The sequence below is a fragment of the Nyctibius grandis genome, chromosome 5 (genome assembly GCF_013368605.1).
Source record: "Nyctibius grandis isolate bNycGra1 chromosome 5, bNycGra1.pri, whole genome shotgun sequence".
NCBI classification, from domain to species: domain Eukaryota; kingdom Metazoa; phylum Chordata; class Aves; order Nyctibiiformes; family Nyctibiidae; genus Nyctibius; species Nyctibius grandis.
In genome coordinates, this window is record NC_090662.1 from 27,092,176 (window position 1) to 27,112,505 (window position 20,330).

The 20,330-nt window shown below is 36.6% G+C and overlaps 1 protein-coding gene across 1 annotated transcript in view; it reads left to right on the forward strand.

The window, feature by feature from the left end:
* CADPS2 (calcium dependent secretion activator 2) overlaps nt 1-20,330 on the forward strand; it is a 337,802-nt gene that overhangs the window by 293,745 nt on the left and 23,727 nt on the right. Inside the window, exons 21-25 of the mRNA XM_068400325.1 lie at nt 1,683-1,830; nt 2,841-2,855; nt 7,702-7,776; nt 11,263-11,346; nt 11,464-11,496. Of these exons, the coding sequence (XP_068256426.1) occupies nt 1,683-1,830; nt 2,841-2,855; nt 7,702-7,776; nt 11,263-11,346; nt 11,464-11,496 (355 nt within the window). The remainder of the gene's footprint in view (nt 1-1,682; nt 1,831-2,840; nt 2,856-7,701; nt 7,777-11,262; nt 11,347-11,463; nt 11,497-20,330) is intronic.

Genomic DNA, 20,330 nt, shown 5'->3' on the forward strand with positions numbered 1-20,330 from the left:
TTTGGAAGGGGGATGATATAGTGAATGGAATAGAAGTTTAAGCTCTGTAGCAAAGGGAGATATGAGACAATATCTACTAAAATTGAAGTCACATAAGCTTGCATCCATCTGTTCTAAAGAATTTGGTGTAGAAGCTCAGTCAACTACAAATATCTAACAAATCTTAGAAAAATGGTGAAATCTCAAAGGACTGAAAGACTATCAGTGTGATCTTAGTCTTAAAAACCATAAAAGGAGTAGCATTGAGAGGCAGTAATATGTTGATTATATTGCCTTCAAGCCTGGAAAAAGATTTTAAAAATCTTTACACTGGGGCTCTTATCAACAGGACTAAAATACAAAGATGTATCTAATTAGTACTATTTAAAATAATTTATTGAAAAATCAGTCTTTTCAAATTCATCTTATGTCTTTTTTAAAGATTATTACAGATTAATGTGGGAAAGGCAATTGTGTTAATATAAATACTTGGATTTCTCCTAGGCAATAAATCTAATGCCACATGTTGTCATTATCTAAAACTTTGCACCATACAAATTTGACGGTGTGGATTTTAGCGGCACACATAGAATAGGTTAAAAATGGCTCACTGTCAGGATCACAACCAGAGGCTGAGAACAGAATTGTTAACACAGAGGCATTACAAAAATAATTCCTTATGGATCAGTTTTTGGTCTGTGATACCAGTCCTGACATCTTTGCTGCTTGCTTTTGTAGAGAGTAAGATTATTCTGGTGGCGATAGTTTAATTAATATTACAGAATGATCCTAGTGTCAATACGTAAAATGTAATAATACTTCAGAGTTAATACATAACACACTAGTGTTAATACACTGAGTATGTTTACTGTGGTCAAATATACCATACGTCAGGTAACAAAGTAAATTATATCCATAGGATGGATTGTATTGGACAGTAACGACTCAGAAAAGAATGATGGGACTGTTTATTATAACTCTTATTGTGATACTAATATGATCTATAAGACTTTTTAAAATGGAAATAGGATGCTTCTGTTCCCATCTTCTTAAAATATTGTGTCAGTTTCTGGTACCCACATTTAAAAATAAGGATGGAAATCAAACATTACTTTTATATTTATGTATTCTGAACTATTATAATTTATTTCAGTGACATTGCTCCTTATTTACACTGGTGTGAGAAGAAAATAGGGGTCTTGTACTATGTATCTCTCCTGATACATCATAGTTTTCAATATAAATATTAATATTTGCTTAATAAAAAACTCCTTTTCTTCAATAAAATTCTCTTTTCTATTAAAGCCAGAAGAAGATTTTTTGATTATATTTCTTAGAAGCAAGTATTTGATATGATAAACCACATTTTAACATAGAAAAGCTGGAAAATGTGGGGTACTTCCATTGCTTTAAATTGTTCTTAGTCATCATACAATGAAGCACATTGTTGTCTAGTAGGCAAGAAGATAATAATTTTGTTATTCAACTGAATTAGCTGAAGCAGTGCAGAACCTTGAGATTACCATCAATGCAGTTGTTTATTGAATGGGTGGATATTCTGCATTTACAGATTTTTATTACTAAGATGTTCTCATGTGCACGTACATTGTTAAGCCAACATGTTTAGTAAGGTTTATACATTTGTACACTGGTTGTTCAGAATTATCAGAGACTCATATTATGAATTGTGTCTTAATGAACAGAACAAGAATTGCATTTGAACTCAAGCTTCAAAAGACAAACAAATCAACAGACTTGCGTATCCCTTCCTCTCTGTGTACAATGTTTAATGTCTTAGTTGATGCCAAAAAACAGACGGCTAAACTCTGCATACTGGATGGGGGGCAAGAGGTAGGTGGAATTTTGTACGTTTAATTCCTGTGTTTGGTTAGTCTGAAACATCTCACGCTGCAGACAGTCCTTAGCAGATCAATTTCAAAGTAGCTGAAATGTGTCACGCAGCTCTGCTTGTACAGGAGCATGCATAGACTGCTCCCTAGAAGCAACAAGCAAGACACAACCCTTCATCTTCCACCAGAGAAGACACAGAGTGCTTCTGTAATTTATTTGCTTTGACCTGTGAGTCTGCTGAACATTCAGACAATTTCTTGACTCACAGCCCTTCCAAGAATTTCTCTTGGGTTGCAGCAGAGAAATAGCCCACTTCAGGACTCTTCTGTAATAGTAAAATAGAGACAAAATATTGTCCTTTGCAGCCAGGTTTTAAATGGGTAAGGTTTGTTTTTAAATGGCTCATATACCCAGCATTCATGCCTGTATACATGCTGAAAATAAAGAAAAAAAATAATCGGGTAATTTAATGGGATTTTTTATTTGGTTTCCAAGGACGGGGACCATTTTAGCAGTAGTCTGCTGCCAGGACTGCAGATACTCCACAATGGAGCACTGATGTGCTTTCGAAGGATATTTAGACTTCACTGACTACTGTCCTTCCCACATTGTCACTCTCGGCAGGAATAATCTGTGGAGTGAAAAGGGCATACTACATAGACTGGTGAGATTACCAGCATAAAATTAAAATTGTTCTTGCTATGCTAATGCATTAGCAATGTAATTTTGTTTGATTTGGTTTTGGAGAGAGGGTAAAAACATTTGTCAGCATTTGGCAACAAAAAAGTATGTCTGCTTTGGGCAGTTTCACATTTGCGTTATTTGGTCATATTGTTTGTGTTGATTTTTACATTTCTGTACTGTGCTTTTCATTTTATTGACTCATCTTATTAAGCTGGCATATTTGATGTAATTGTCTTTTTTTTTCCAATTCAATGAGACATTCATCATTTTCCTGTTCTACCCTGTCATCTTTATTTTTCCTTTTGGTTTTCCATGACATGAACCAGTTTGCTAGTCAATGGGTAAGTGTTTTTTCAGTTTTATAACCCACATTTTTTCTTTGGTTATTAACAGCCACTTTTTATTTTAAATGGTAATATTGCTTTTCTTGTTAATTTGTTAGCCTAGCCCTCAGAATTCCTTTATAGCCTGACCTTGCTACAGACTAATCATCAGCTTCTTAGTTCTTCTCTCCTTTTTCATCCTCTTAAGGTGGTTCTAGATGAATTCTTCACTCTTCTGCTTTTTAGACCCAGTGTCCTGTCTTAACCAGGCCACAAATTTTTGGGCTCTTTCAGCACTCAGTGAAGAAAAAGAGCAGCAAACAACTTTCTTCAGGCTCATCAGAAATAAACCACAACTAGCAGTTCTTTCTCTTAGGCTGATGATGTCGTTTCATCTTTTACTTGCTGTCCAAGCAGTAACCTGCAAACACACATGTGCGCACCCTTCTTTGGGCACAGACAATACCAGTACCTCCATAAAGACCTGCAGACAGAGGCTATAGCCTCCTTCTCCACAGTCACATCATTCCTCTCACTTGCTCTGGACAATGCCTCCTGCATTGTCAGCCAGTCCCCTCAGAACCAAAGTTCAGCATTTGCGGTTACCTTTTGCACTGCAGACCGTCACCAGATTATCTTCTGAAATCTTTCCAGTCTCTAGATTTTCAAGCCCCATCATACACTCTTCACAGCACAAAAAACAGAAATACAGCCCTTGTTCCCTAGTAGGTCTGACCATGACCCCAAATGCTTCCAGTGTTTCTTTTCAGTGTAAGAGTTTGACAATTTAGCATACCTGTGATGAAATGCATACTTCTTTCAAAGTCCCCAAATTAATCATCATCCCAGTTCATCTAATAAACCAAAGGAATCTCAAATTTTTCACATATCAGAAATTATCAGATAATATGGAAACTTCCTTCTTTCTCTTTGAAATATTGTCTATCCATTTCTTCCATTCCCAAGACTTTTTTGGAAGATTAAGAAAAAATTGGCTTTTCAGTTGCTTGTAGCTGACATCATACTTCTTTGAAATGCTTCAAGATTTGCTGGGCTACATACTTCTGGAATCTGCCCATCTGTCAAAGCAGGCAGAAGAGCATCTCATAACATAAATGGTTGCATTTCTGACTCCTCTGTAGAAGCTCTGGCATTTCCAAATACTCCTACTTAGCCACGTGGTCTTGAAACCTTTTCCATATTACCTTTCTTTCTCTTGTCCTCGTTTATTTTCATTTTAGGCTCAAACATGGTCCCTTATGCCATTCAAGAAAAGCATTCCTGAGTTAAAATTTTTTAAAAGGGCTGTTCATTCACCTAAAACTCAACACTGAATATCTATCTGACAGCTTCTAGAACTTATTCTGCAAGTGATGGAAGGTGTTATTTAATTAGATGGTTAGACTCAAACATTTCCTTGAATACAGAATGCTCTTTTCATTCCCCGTGTGGAGCTATAAGCAGTTGTATATCTTGTTCAAGTAGAGTCAGATGCAGAAGTTTTCACTCTGTGTTGTCAGACAGGAGGGAATTCTTACTTAACATGTAATTAGGGCATTCTGGTCATGGTTAGCAATCAGCACCTTGAGTTTAGAGTTTAAATTTGATTGAGTCCCCTGGTTTTCCTACGTTACTTCATGCACCGCTCACCGTTCTCCCAAATGTCTTCCAGTTAAGTGCACCCTCATAAAAAGTCACTAAGTCTGTGATTCAGGAGGTCTCCCCCCCTTGCCTTCTGGATATCATCTTAAAGCCTTAGAGAAGCACAGCGTAATTTGGCTACACGGATGATCATTACATTGTGTTTAAAGAGAGCTCAGCTGGCTGGGTGCCTTCTGCATTGGTTGGCAGTTGTCTTAGGAGAGTTTGAGAAGCAGGTCTCGGGGAGAATCACCTCATCTCAGACTAACTGTTAGTGTCCGCAGCCTGCTTCATGGACAACCAGAATGACAATTCATGGAGGACCAGGGAAGGGTACAGCAAGACAGCTAAGTAATATACCAGTTGCTGTTATGCCTGCCTGACTTCTTAGTTTCAGTGAATGTAATCTTGGGTAGTTGTACGGTGAGCAGTATTCCACTTCCTTCTTTCCTGAACCAGAAGCCAACAGGTGCTACTTCTTTAGAGTCCATGGATCCCAAGTCAAATAAATAGCAGCAGCAAGGGAAACTTTTTCTGTCACACAACGTTCAATCCAGAGATTTTTTAGCCTTTGTTATTTTTGATAAAGTTTAAAACCTATTAACTTACAACTTTGTGATCTAGATGCTGCAGTATTCTGGCAGCATTCACCTTTTTGAGTATGGTAGGTAAGGATCACACAGGAAATATTGCTGGAGGCAAGAATCAAATAGAAAATATTTCTGGGGCCACTTAAGTTGACAAATCATTAGATCCAAGCAGGACCTTAGATCTGAGTCACAGCTTATTTGTTGTTTTTTGTAACTGGGTAGCATGAGAAGAGTAAATGCCATTTGGTCTGTACTGTTGAGCTATTTTAGTTGTTTCAGAATTCCAGCCTCCCAGTACCCTGTCGTGCTTATAAGAGAGACGTACTTTTCAATTTGGGGAAAAATCAGTGATGTGCCGTTTCAGTGGAATGTGCCGCAGCCAGTGCTGTGTATATCTGTAGAAAAATTTAGGGAAAAGTGGGCTTTCATTTGCTGAACTTTGTTTCTGAAGCTATTTTGGTTCACACAATTCAAGGAGGAGATGCATTTAGCTGCATAAGTAGTATAAGATTATAGCTGATTTGATAGTAAAAGTTGCTTGCTGAGCAAGCTTGGCAGAAGTAGAAAAGCTGGAGTACAACAAGTGCTGATTTCAGGATCGTGCATACAGCTTCTCAGCTCATATTATTTTATCATTAATTGCACAATATTTGCCATCTTCCTGTAGCCTGTCTTCTGGAGTCAGATAATCTTCCACAAGGATCTGAAGTTTTGTTTTGTTGGGAGTGGCTGTTTTGGTGGATGTTGGCACTGGGGAGGAGTGGGTTAAAAAAATTTATGATCTCATAGGTTGCAAAATAAATCTTGAAAAAAAATAAATTAAATTCAGGTTAAAAAATCAAAAATTATGTTAAATAAATATCATGATTTTGGAAGTTTGTTGTGATTTTTGAATAATTTGATTTAGTACTTGTTTTTCTTGGTCATACAGTGAAGTTACTGATTATATTCCATTCCTATAAAATTATATTTGCCCTGTGGTGATTAAAAAAAAAAAGACAAAAAAAACAAGAAAAGAGAAAAGCAAAAATATAGGAACTATACATAGATCCATTAATTTAATGTGCTGTGGACATAAAGTTGCAGAGACTTTATGGGAAGGACAACTGTGATCGTAGGAATATGTATAGTTTTGACATGCATCTATGGGAGTGTAATTGTTTATTGTTTTCAGAGAGTAAGAAACCAAGTGTAAGCAACAGATGTCAGACAATTTGAGGTGATTTAAATCCTTAGCAGATCAAGAGAATATTATATGTGTCAAGACATTAATATGGTTAGAATAAAATATATCTGGAACTATGGAAAGTTCTTTGATGTATTTCTAATACCTTATTTCACTCTTCCAAGATGTCTGCTGATGTGTGTCTGAGACATGTATTCACATTTTCCAAGTGTTTTTAAACTTTAAAAGAAATTAAAACCAAAAATTAACACGCTTGGTGTTGGTACCTGGAACAGATACACATGTGTGGGCAAACACATCTCATAGTTTTATTCTCTCTTAGTTTAAATGCAAGTTCGGTAGGTGCACTGTTTAGAAAAATCATTCCTAAATATATTAAGCAGATCAGATTTAATGTTTTGGTTTGCATGGCAACTCCGAGACAGATGGAAAATATCCTTTAAAAACTTACAACTCTGAAAACTATTCAGCTGGCAGCTGCTAAGTTAGGCTACTGTTTATGCTGACCTCAGTACTTTTACTCCGAGCATTATGCTGTTAGCTGTTCCAAGTAGCCTTGAACTGTGAAGATAGGGTTAGTCTTTACAAGTCACATTTTCTGTGAAGTGGCTATTGGGGACAATCTTTGCTGTCAGATAAATGTTTCTAAAGGAAGAATTACTGTTTAAATTGATGTGCCTCCTTGACAGAATGGGATCCATAGTTCCTGTTAATTTCGGGAGGGAACTCTGTAGTATTATCTAAAAAGTCTTTCAGATTTATTTTAAAAGCATTTACTTAAAGGCACCTTCTTTGTGAAAAAGCAAAAGAAAAAGGCTATGGAGAATGAAGTCTGCTTTATTATGCCTTTTATGGCCTATTAATTTGTTACCATCTATTCTGCTTTGTTGATGAAATTTTAATTTTGCCCTTGCTTAAGCATATTGTAAGATTTGTATAAACTGCAGCTCACTGTGCTAACAGAAAGGCTCTTTTAGGATGAACAATTGGAGCTCATTTTATTTCTAGAGGACATTTAAAATAACTTATGAATGAGAGTTGTCAGACATGAAATGCTGTATTAATTAAATCTTATTCTAGTCTTTTTGCTTCTCCAGCTAAACCAACCCTTTAGAAAAAAAATACATTGCCACCTTAATTATATAGAAGAAGACAAAAAGTATCCTTCACATTCCTTTGCCTGAATAAGAATAAGAACTCAATTCATCTAAATAATAACCCCATTAGCTGCTTAACTCAACAGTGTACATGGGAAAATTTTCAACACAGAATGTAAGAAAGTGTTGATTGGGTGGATCGTTTTCAAGGGTTTGTTCTTCTGATGTTCAAAATGATAATTTTGAGTAAATCTAATCTGGCAGGGTTATCAGCTTTGTACCATTTATGACTTATGACAAAAGTGTGTGTTCATATACATGCTAATGCTTCTTTATCTTTTGAAATACAGCAACAATACCATTCAAAAATAGATGACTTGATTGAAGAAACTGTTAAGGAAATTAGTTCACTTCTGGTTTCAAAGGTAAAACAATTCAGATTTTAATTTATAATTAAGCAGAAAAGTGCATCTCTAACTATTGAACTTCTGAAATGTCTGAAAAGTATCACACAGGTTTTCTCTACACAGTGAGACGGGGGGGGACAGCAACATGATTTGTAAGTAATAGTCATCCAAATAATATTGAATTTACAAAATTAAATTTTATAACCCATTAGGTAAACAATTTCTTGCAATTATCAACTTGCTAATTGGATAAGTTTCTCTTCTGTGTTTCTGTTATAGATAAGAACTGGTAGGACTTGATTATGTCAATATTATCTTAAGTAATAGTGTGGTTTATTTTTTGATTAATTTTTCACATGAAAACTTTCTTCCTGTCACTAGGTAGTATTTAAATTTTGTATTTGAAGATGGACAACATCCAGAGTATCAGTATAATTTTTTATGCGATCTTGCGCCACAAACCACTTAATTTAAAAATATTTTATAAGTTGCTATTTCTTTAAATTGACCTTTTAGGTTTTTTATATTTAAAAAGAAAATATGTTTTGACATGACATAGGTACTTGGAGAATAAGTGAAGAAAACTTAAACAATGTCTTGTGTTACTGTAGCACCTCTACTCCAGCAAAAGTCTTAAGTGCTTGATATAAAAGAAAAGATTTCAGTCACTAATAGTTTGAAGGATACAGCAAATAATAACAGAACAGAATGATTTTATAAGACATTTTGTTATCTGTGCAATGCAAACTACCCAGAAATATCTTATTTTCAAAGTCGGAGAAATAAGCTGTACATGTACAATTTGTGAGTTAGTGGGAAAAAAAATAAGACCCCGCTCATATTTTCATCATGCCTTCGTTTTCACTTGTTAGAGCTTGCTGGCACGGAGTGGGGGGAGCAGGAATCTCCTTTCAGGTTGACACCCACCATGCTTGCACAGGAGTTGAAGAGGAAGGTTCTTGTGGAATCATTGTAGAAGTTTAAGCAAAATGTGTCCACTTACTCATAAACGTGTAAAAAACACAGACTTTTTTTCTCTAAAATGAAGTTTTGTTGTAAATGTAACTATAAATGGTTCAACTCAACAGTTTCGAGTTTTACGTGCCACCTGTCATCACTCCGAACTGACCTGTCAGTTTATGGGTTTTGTGTTATTGAAGAGGAAGAAAGGGGAATTTAATCAGAGCAAATCATGCTATTAAAAGTTAAACCTTTTCATTATTTTTTTTAATATCTGAGCTTATAGAAGAAAGAAGAAAATAGTCATATTCCTCCTGAATGTATGTACAAGAAATTCTAGAGACAGCTGCTGTCAATGCAGAGGGCTTTGCAGCATTAGATATCACATATGCTATTACCAGAGGTTGAACTCTCGGAACAGGAAGCAAATATTCTGTGTCACTGGCTGATCATTAGAAGCTTAACCAGTCTCTCCTCACTTGAGACGTGAAATGCCAATGGCATCCTGATTGCTTCTGTTTCAAGGCAGAAAGCCTCTGAGGGTAAAGAGGAAGGCCAATGTTTCACTCTTGGTTTTGGCCAGGAAAAATGAACATCGGTGTGCATAATATCCATGTGTGTTCATTTTTTTTATCTAATATATTTTCATTATTTTTTTAGCCTTTGCCTCTGTATTATTTCCTTTGTGTTCCAGTGGAATAAGTGTTTCAGTAATTGTTTTTAGCTGCAAGTCATCTATGAAAATAAAAAGAGTACTTTCATTTCAGTGACACTTGGTAAAGACTATACTGTGCATTTTGTATGCAAGACTTACCAAGCTAAGCCATTTAACAAATCACAGAAATAGCAGAAAACAAAGTGAAACAAAGCACAGTGTGTCTCAGGGTAACCAGTTCAGAGAATGTGAGGTATACGCAGAAATGCTCTTAGAGCTTTACGTGTCTGTACACTGAGATCTCAGAAAACAAGTTTCCAGCTTCATAACAAAGCCTTTCATTTAAATGGACATCCTTGACACTGCAATGTTTTGCTCTCTGTTCTTTTGTGTCCTACTTGTACTGGAACCATTTGTTGGCACTGTGGACACCACGTTGTTTGTGAGATCAGCCCCTTCCATAGCAGATCTTTGCACAGTAAGACTGAACACCCTTCTGCAGAAAGAATCCTTGCCAGTCAGATAAAATGAATTAAAGTATGAACGGCAGCTTCTCACAGGCATGCAACAGCAAAGCAGAAAGCTGGTATTTGGTCTAATAAATGGACTGTAATTATGCTGTGCATGGGGTGCAGAAACAACTGCCACTCTCTCTCATGATGTGGTTTTATTCCTTGATTGGCACCTACCTACCAGTGTCTTAATTAATCACTGTAAATATGACAGGTTAGATTGATAAATGACAAATGTAAGTTTGCACTTGCTCCTGCTCCTTGAACTGATAAGAGCAGGGCTTATCGTAAAGTGATGATCTCAGTTCCTCTGGAGGTGACACTGTTGTGACACTGTTACAGTGCCCATTAACAGCATGCCAGATGGAATTTTATTCTGTCCTCACACTCATAAAATGATACTCGTGGTTGTGGGAATGACTGTGTTGGGAGCAACGGATGACTTTTAAAACAATCTTTATATAAACTGGAAAGCGATTCATATGTGTAAAATAAATGTGCACAAATACTATGGCTGACATATTTTATGCTATATACCATGAATGACTTGAGCAACATAACATCACAGAGGGACGTGAGAAGGGGATTTGTTTGCTTTAAGGCTAATTTGAGGAAGTTTAAACATTAAGGCTATAATTAATGCAATTAATAAGGTCTTTTTTTGGTCAGAAATAAATTTTGGCAAAAACGCCTTTTCATGACACTTGCTGAGGAGTTATGCTACTCAGAGAATTGCAGGTGAAAGTATGGGGGAGAGGAACCACACCATACCAGAGATTTGGGGCCTATATTTTCTTGCCCGGTTTTGGCCATGTAGTAGCAGTTCAATGGCATGTGCCATTGCTGAAGATGAGCTGACAGAAAACTCTAGTGCTATTACACTGTCGGGTGAAATCAGAGCTGGGTTTCTATTCAACAGCAAAGGTAAGAGGAACGTGATATCAAGATCACCACCTTTAACAGTTGTGCTCCATTATCTTTGAAGCTGTGATCTCAGAAACTGTGGTCCTAGAAAATAACGTGTGTTTTCTACCCAAAACACATGCTGCGTACACACACTCCTGTATTTAACTACGCGTTCTGGACACAGCAAAGTGGTGTTGGGTAGCAGACCCACATCAGGAGAATTTTTGGGTTGGGTTTCTATTTCTGCAGTGGTTCAACAATTACTTCCATCAGTTCAGTTGATAGGTGAAGCTGATAAAAGAACATTGTCCTTGGTTTCAGCACTTTGTGAGATGGAGAAAGTGATCGAACTTACAGTTTGCATTGCCCTGCTGAACAATGAAAATCCAAGGAAGAAAAACTCACATTCTCATTAAAAATATTTACTTTTCGTATTGTACATTTAGATTTTTCTCTGTGCTTTTCCTCCAGGTTGTTTCAGTGTTAGAAGGTGTGCTGTCTAAATTGTCAAGATACGATGAAGGCACTTTCTTCTCATCATTAGTTTCATTCACTGTAAGTGTTCAGATTCACAATGGTTCTGTTCTTCTTTCTGTGCATAATTCTGAAATTGTGCACAATCTGTAGTAATAAGCACTTAATGTGTGTTGGTTTATTTTTATTTTTCTAAAGGTGAAAGCAGCTGCAAAATATGTTGACGTTCCTGTAAGTACAACCGTTTTAATTTATTTTGTCTAGTGTTCATAATAATTAAAAAAATAAGGGTTTTGCTAGCTCACATTTTTTATTGTTGACATTTTGCTTTCCTACAGAGATTCATTATGGCTTTACACAGAGTATTTAAACAGCCACTACAATCCTCAGAGAGCATTTCATTTCCCTGAAGCAACGAGTAACTCTCAAAGCAAAGCTTAGAAAGGTTATTCTCAATGCACTTTTTCAGTTGTGGAAGAGTGAGGATTGTAATTTAGATACCCTCTTGTAGGGGTCTTTCCATCATTTGGCTAAATTGTTCAAATGTAGAGGATAAGCAACAAGTAAAAGCATCATACTTGACTACCCATTATTTATTGATTTCTTACTTCAGGACCCAATCTTGCTTGTTTAATCCCTTCCTTGCTAAATCTCTATTTGATTTACCATTGCTTATGCAATGTTTGTGTGGTATAAGTAAAAACTAAAAAGGGTAGCTGTTGGAGCTGTTTTATACATAAAAGCAAAATTCAGCTACTAGAATATTTTTATTAGAGTATCGTAGTAGAATATGTTTTCTTTAAAAAAGGAAGGAAAAAGTTATCAAATATTGTCATTATCAGTGTCAATAAATATCCTTTGTTGTCTCACAGCTCTGTTTTCTCATCCCTTTTTAATGTGATTCTAAAACAATCTTATTTGCCAAGCACAGGAAAAAAATGACTAAAATTATTATGTTAATGACCTTACAAGAAATAAAATATAGAAGAATGCCAAACATGCTGGACTGCATGGTCGCCAGCAATCCTTTCAGCAATTCTATACTTAAAAATGTAATACTTGCAAGCTTAAATTATTTTTTTAAATCCTTGCATACTAAATAAAAGGAAAAATCTCTGTTTCTGGTATTTGTTATTTTGCTATTTTTATATTTGCTTTATTCATAAGATAATGGTGGTGACGTGGTGGTGTCAGGGCAATGGTTGGACTCGATGATCCCAGAGGTCTCTTCCGACCTGATTGATTCTGTGATTCTATTCTGTGATAACAAATTGTAACTTTTCTGTTTGGATTATGTTTTCAGAATTTTTTTCTTGTTTGGTTACATGTGGACTTTTTGTTGAATTATACAAATGCTCTTGTGTTTTATAAAAAAAAAAATGGCCCAATCTTGCATTCAAAGGAATGACTTCATATCAAATACAGTTAATTTAGAATACCTCTTGTTAATATGTTGTGCTGTGGAGCTGCCCCAAAAGGTCCTTGGTGAGGCACTTAAGATTCAAAAGCCTAAAGAAAAAATTACTGAACAAACTAGAAATTCATTGACTTTTTCAGGTAACATGAAAAACTCTCCAAATTACGTAGAATATCTATGAGAAGGAGATGTCAAAGTCTTTTACCATTGGCCTGGATATGTTGACGTTGGAAGTTAACAATAAAGATGAGACTGAAAAATACTTTTGCCACAAGCACGGGGGAATATTGTGAGTCAGGTCACACAGGGATACACTGCGCCGGAGAGAGGGGAAGGCAGAGCAGGGAGGGGGTTGCTGGAGCCCTGTTGCCTTTCTCACATTCACTGAACCGTGTTGCTTGGCCTGAAGAGACAACCAGATTATAGACAGGCTATCAGGATCCTTGCATTTTTACAGCCCCTTCACTTTTCAGATATCCCACACACCTTTCTCACAGCCCAAGATGTGAACTGGACCACAGTACTACAGTTGTAAACTACAGGTGTAAACTGTACTTCAGGGAGGCTGTGGATCTGACCAAGGAAACATTTTCCAAATTCTGGAGGTCATTTTTCCTGGGTTGAAGGATTTTGATAAGCTTGGATTTGGTTTTGCATCTTCACATTCTTTCCCTTTTTGTGAAGATGCAGTTAAGGCCAAGAACTGACACAAGTCACTGTCACAACTGACAGCAAGGGTCCAGTCTGAACAGGGTCTAAAATCACCACTTGTGACAGTTACAAATTCCAGCTGCAAAAGGAGGCTGTAAGTCATCACGTTACAAGGTCATCTCCTGGGCTCACAACTGAAGTGAGAAGTGGAGAGGGCGGCAGCACAGGGTGAGGAATTTACACTGAGCTCTTGGTCGTGTGATGGTAACCCAGCAAGTCTGCACTGAAGCTAATTAAATGCCTCGTGTAGCTGTGTTTTGAACTGATATGGTTTAAAATCTCTTCTTGTCCCTCCTTACCATGTATCTGCATGTATGGAAGTGACTTAAAGGTGAACACAGTAGGCCCATTCTTTTGATAGTTGCAAATATGTGCAAAATTGCACTTTGTTAGATGGCCGCATTCTGCCCCAATGCCCCACCTCCATTCGAGGATCTCACTGGGTCACCTTAGCACTGACCTTGGGGTCCTTGAAACAGAGCTGTTAATCACTTGGTGGAACTGGGGAAGAAGGAGGTTGGGGGTGTAAAAAGACCTTTGGGATTTTTTTTGAGTGTGTGAATTCAGAAGAGTTTTTGATCTGTGATTACCAGGCTCAATATTTGGCAAAGAGGGAAAAATATGCTGGATTATAGTGAAATAAGAAGAAACTAACTAGACAAAAGAGATGTTAGAAGAAAATGAAAGTGGTACTGAGCAGAATGTTTTAGAGAGAGGATGAGAGGTAAAGGGGATAAAAAAGTTAAAAGGTAAATAAAAATAGAAATAATAAAGAAATCAAAAAGGAGGACATTCTTGGATGATTCTTGGTCATTTTGAGGAAAAGATTAATTCTGTTAATATTGAGAGGGCATTTAGACATTAAATAGTTGGGCACGAAGATGCACACTCACCAGAAGGCATCCCTCAACTTCTCAGGGCCAGGGTGGGAAATGTAGACACAGACTTGCAGCTCATTTGGCAGATATGTTTGTAAACGTGTTGCTATCTACCCTTCCATTTGTTAATCTTGCCAGAGAATTACAAATAGCTCTATCCAAAAAAAGAGTTTCATCTTTTTTTTTAACCTGTTTAAGAAAACATTCAACATAAGCCTCCATTTTTCAGAATGCCCTTTATGAAGTGGGATGTGCGCAGTCACAAGGAGCTCTCATTGCTTTCCCCAGCCATTGTGTATAGGGCTCTATGGGCACTGTGTACGTTTTGATAATTGAAACACCAACAGAAATACCAGGAACAGTGCAAAATAACCGAGACTAAGAAGAGTAACAACAAGGAAGGCTTGTGATTTCCTAAAAATAATAATGAAAAGATCTAGTTGCTATTACTCTCTTTTTGTTGGTAATTGTCACAGTATGCCACGCTCTGAGGTGAAAGAAATTGTGGCTGCTGTGCACGTGAAAGAAACCAACTGTTCACAGGAAAATAACACAAACATTACACATATAAGTAGTATGTCAAGGATGCAATTTGTTCTCTTGTTAATGCTATGTTTTGATATTTGGGAATGCAGGAGCTGATTTAGGTTACATTTTTTTAAAAAAACAACTCACCCAAATCCACTATAACTCTTTGTTACTTTTTCTTGAAGCCCAAGCAATCCTTAGGAGATGTAGAAATACAACCTGTCTAATTTGTTTCTTTTTTTTAATGTTCTGTTCACAAAGCCAGTTAATTAATGATAATAGGGAAAGAATGAAGTAGAATTAAGGGCAAAAAATGTACATTGTTAATCTCAAATTATTATTATTCCTCAATCATGTAGATAATTTCGTGTTCAGTGTCTCATCATGTAAGTCAGTTTTGCACACAAATAATTGTGTCTCTAGCTGGTCATTTGTACACACATTTGCCTCATTTACAAATGTAACCAGAGCAATTACTCATACAAATTGAGCATCCAGTTACATGCATATGTATATACTGCTTTTTGTTCAGAAAGGTATGTTTAAATCCCTTTGTAGGAGCCAGTAATCTATGCCAGTCATGTAGAGGGCACAGAAGGAACCTAATCCTCCCTCACTTCATGTAGGCCACCTGTCATACCAAGTGCAGAGAGGCCATTTGAAAGACCCGGGGCTGACAGCAGTGCACAGCTCGCACAATGCCAGGCCCCTCGCTCCGCTCCTGCCTTTATGAGGGGATCAAAGGTATGAAAAGGGGCCTCACACATGTGCCAGCATTTGACTTATGGGGTCCTGTAGAGGCCAGAGTAGGAACTCTGCCTCCTACCAAGCAGGTACACATTGGGACCTTCCAGATACCTCCATTCCCAAATATCACACTTGTATTGCATGGCCTCATTTAGCAGGTTTTAAGAAGCAAACGACTTTTTCTGGGAAATCAGTGTTTATTCAGGTATGGCCATACTGTGCCATTCATTTTTAAGAAGGATTTACTTGGAGACCTCTGTTTAAAAATAAAGAGCACACAACAGTCATTATCCTCATGCTCAGGGCTTCTCCTGCCTTCCTCCTCCTCCTCCTCCTCCTCCTCCTCCTCCTCTGTATATCCCAACCTGTTTTCAGATCCGTAAAAACAAGCCATTGCAGAACTGGAGGGAAAGCCCTGCATGATCTGTTTTCAGTGAGCAGTGTTTTTGAGATACCTCTTAAATGGAGATCAGAAGGATGGTTTCTAAGCTGTAGGAAAGTTAAGCTAACATAGTTATTTTGGGGGAAAACAGCATATTTTAATACCTGCTTTTGTCATAGTAACTGTGGTGTTTTGAAGACCTTTTGCACTGCAGAATCAAGATCCTGGTGCAAACACTTGCACACCTGTGTTGCCCCATGAATACAATGAAACTACACATGTATGTAAAAGTGTTTGAGTAAATGCTTGTGGAATCACAGCTTAAATTCTCCATGACAGTCCTCAAAATACATGTTTAGGCTTTGCCAAGGTTGCTTTTTCATCTGCAAGAAGATGTGTTAGAGGCAAGGAAAATGCATTGTAGTTTTTCATTTAAGCAAAATATTATTTTTCATAACCATGTGAGAATAAAATGTTCCCTTTCTAATAGACTGATTATACAAATGATGGATCTTCCTGCCTGACTTAAGTATTTTGATTTGTAAGAAATGAAGGGAGCGAGGATCTTGTCAGGAGTACAAGTAGTTTCTATTCCAAAAATATTTTAATGATATTTTAATTCTGTCATTCCAAAGCCCAAGTGATGAGCCTTGCAGTATTTACAGGAGAAAATTCAGGCAGTGAAATTTTCCAACATGCTCTTTCATTTGGTGGTGGACACTGAACAAGGAGCTCCTGTGTTTCTCACAATAGCCCCCTCCAGCTCATCACTCCATTTCATTGTTATAGCCACGCTGTAGTTAAAATGTCTCCCTCCAGGATGCAGAGGAGGGAAAGGGGGTGGAGTGGAAAGCAAACATAAAATGGGATGAAGTTTGGTATTATATAGTTAGTCTCTAACATCTGTTCTCATCTTTGAAAAATGAACGCTTTCACAGGATAGCAACTAGATAAAACTAGGGGTTTGGGTTTTTTTGGTAATATCAAGAATACAAGTTTGTTTAATACTCTCTGATGCTAAGAAATGTTCTGTGAGAAATGCCAAAGTGAGAATAAACGTAACTCAAGTGTTTACAAAGGTACACGGGTTTTATTGAGATTTGTGGCAAACTGTCGCGTTGCAAAAAGCTGTGCAGAAACTTAGGTGTGTCTCTCCTGTAGGGAAAGCCTAATATTAGTGGCAGTGTTAAGCTTGTTACAAACCTTTCAGCAGCAAAATATTTGAATGCCTGGCAATCAAGGCAATGCAGCATTAGTTTTGACCAGGTGCCTCAGGCAAATTTTGCCAGTGGTAGCTCTGTATGTCAATCCCAATACAACTTCTACATCATCTTGGAAACTGGAATAAGGTATTTTTAAATTTGCCTCCTTGTTAAATAGACACTATGATAGTGCTTTCCTCTTTAAAGGGGGAATGTTAAGCTGTTTCTCCTTTATCTGGATTTGTTGCTATGAAAAAGTGCCTGTCGATCTGGACCCACCTATCAGTGAATAGTAAAAGAGACAACCTGCACCTGTGGGATTAGGTGCAGCAGCAGGAAGTAGGAGCACTTGCAGTATGTAATTAACAAGGATTTTTTTTTTCCCCAAACAGCATGTTCATCTTGCCAGGTTAACTAGTGATTAACCCTAAAAAAGAATGTGCTGAAGCCTACACCCTTGTTTAAACTCATTCACTCGCCAGTGTATTCAGTTACTTGTGTAACCAGCGACAAAGTAACCCTATTTACAACTCTTCATTTCCTGGTATTTTATTTGATGTCTTTGTGTTTCCAGTTTCTCCATTCATCTCTTTGTTTGCCTCTCTTTCGTTTTCAGATAGGCAAAACATCTTGTCTTCTGTTATGAATAAAACAAACCTACAATAACTCTTTAGCTGTCATATAAAAACACTTTTTTACTTGGGGAAGTTTTCAGAATACCTTTTTTTATACTTACCCAGATAAATATACCAGGTTAAATCTTCTCCCAAAGATGTGCAAATAACTCTCTCCCATTAACTTCAGCAGATGTTTTACCAGAGATTCAGAGGAGCAGAATTTTTTATTTTGGGTATAGAAGTGGAAACTGAGTTGCTTAAGTCTGTCTGATGTTAGTAATGAAATACCCCCTGTGAGAGTTACTTAAAATATATCTCAGTTTCTGTTAGTTTCTTTTTTAAGGGACATCCAATTGCTTAATAGGGTTTTTTTTTTATTCTATGTTAGCTTAGGGTTTTCCTGAAGTTTAATAATCCAAAATAATAGAGGAATGATAGCATCATGTAATCAGAGGTTCCCATCTAATACATAATCCCTATTTTAAAAAAAGATAAAACATGAAATATATAGCACTAAGCCTGTTTTGATGCTTATAATAGCTTTCTTTTCTTCTTTCACATATTTAGAGAAAACAAATAAATTCAGTGCATGCAGAATGGAGGGATAATGAAGTATTTGATATGCTACTGGTTCATTCAATGTTTAATGTGTGTTTTGCCCACCATGAACAGAGATGCTTAACTTGCTATGATTTTGGTGAGTTTTTAAAACAGAGTCATACTGTTAGAGTATTGATAACTTCCTTACCCAGACATATTTCTACTGTAGGCAGACACTGTTTAAAAGGAAAATTAATTTTTTTCCACAGCAATTTCAAAGATAATTATCCTGCACACATTAAAGAAGGATGAAGTGTTTTAAAGAACTGTAATTCTAATTGGTAAATGTCACCAGCTGTTGCAGTTACTCTTACTTGTGTATATTCTTTTAATGATTACACTCCTGTGCCACAAGCTACATGAAAATATATTCACTAGGTGTGAAATTCCCATATGTCACAGCTTCAGGACTAGGTAAATATCTCAAAGATAAGGGGAGAGTTAATGCTGATGGGAAATGTTATTTTTCTAGCTTTGGCTGTCTGCAAGATGAGCATTTTTTATTGAACTTAGTAAAAGAAAAAATTGCATGAATTGGAGACCATTAGGTTTTAGCATTCAGTGGAAGATTCATTTTTGCATTTAATATATATCTCCAAGAACTATAATCAGCCTTTCATTTGTTAGATTATCTCCTTCACCCACCCCCGGAGTTTTCAAAATATTTTCCCATTATGTCTCCGAGTTAAAACTAGTCCAATTCCTATAAATTGCCTATCAAGTTTTAGAAAGTACATAAGGTTTCAATGCTGGTTTTATTCTTTTCTACCATCACAAATGAGTATACTAAGGGAATATATGGAGCTTTCTGTTTTAAATCTCCTAAATCACTTTATGACTTACTTTAATTTAAAAACATTTCTGTCACAATTTCATGAAGAAGGCACATTTTTATGAATGAAATCTATTTATTTCTGTGAACCAGGTTTTCCAACAGAGAACTGTTTTATCTATTGTAATCTTACATTTTTATTTCTATGCTTAGGATCAAGGTGTGTAACTCAGATGTAAATATAAATGGTCCTGCTTTCCTCCTAAGAGTTTCATGTAGGCATGTATGTATGTGATAAGTTTTTGAAATGAGCTTTCAATGCCTCTGGAATAACCAATCTAAATGTGCAGGAGACATTTCAGTTTTTCAGTGTGAGTTTTGGAGATGCTAGGAATGTTAAACCAGTCCATCATTCCACATTTAACTGTTACTTTTAAGAAATTAAACTGCCATTGATGCACGTGTATAAATGAAAAAGAAAATCTTCTTATTTTGGATCATATTCCTATATGTGTTCATGGTAGATTCAGGAAAAAAAGAGAATGAAGCTCATGATCCAGGAGGTTTCATTCGCTGCAGTTTTGAGCGGTGAATGGTCTCATCCTGTTACCGTAATGGCAGTTTCTGGACAGGTATTAGTTTGGGCATGTTGCACCTTTCCTTCCCTCTTGTGCTCAGACCTGTTTGTATATATTATATTACACTCAAGATAATAAGAAATGAGAAAAATTAAAGTTATCCACTTGTAGACTAGAAAGGAAGCCTTAATGTAAAAATATATGTAAATATTTTAACTATATGAGCATGTTTATGCATACAGGCCTTTAAAATATGCTAAATATTTTACTCTTACAGCTTTGTACGTATACTGTTTTCAGACAATAACAGCTTCTGAGAAATAGAGATGACTTATGCCTGGGATTCAGGGATTGGGTATAGCTGCTTTCGTCTTCCTTCCCTAGAGCTGTTAATTATTCTGTACAGAGTCAGTGTTAGCCAAATCTGAATCCTTTATAAATAGCTTTGTGCTAAGGCTTACTGTAAAGTATTATAAAACTTAGCCTTCTTTTGCATGCCATGAACTTTAAAAACTATTATTTGGGGGCAAGTGATACTTTTACAAACTTGCTCACACAGAGGGCATTTACAGAAGACTTTCCAAAGTGCTTATGTACATTCTTGGTTCCTGTTAGAGAAAGGTGAACTGCTGA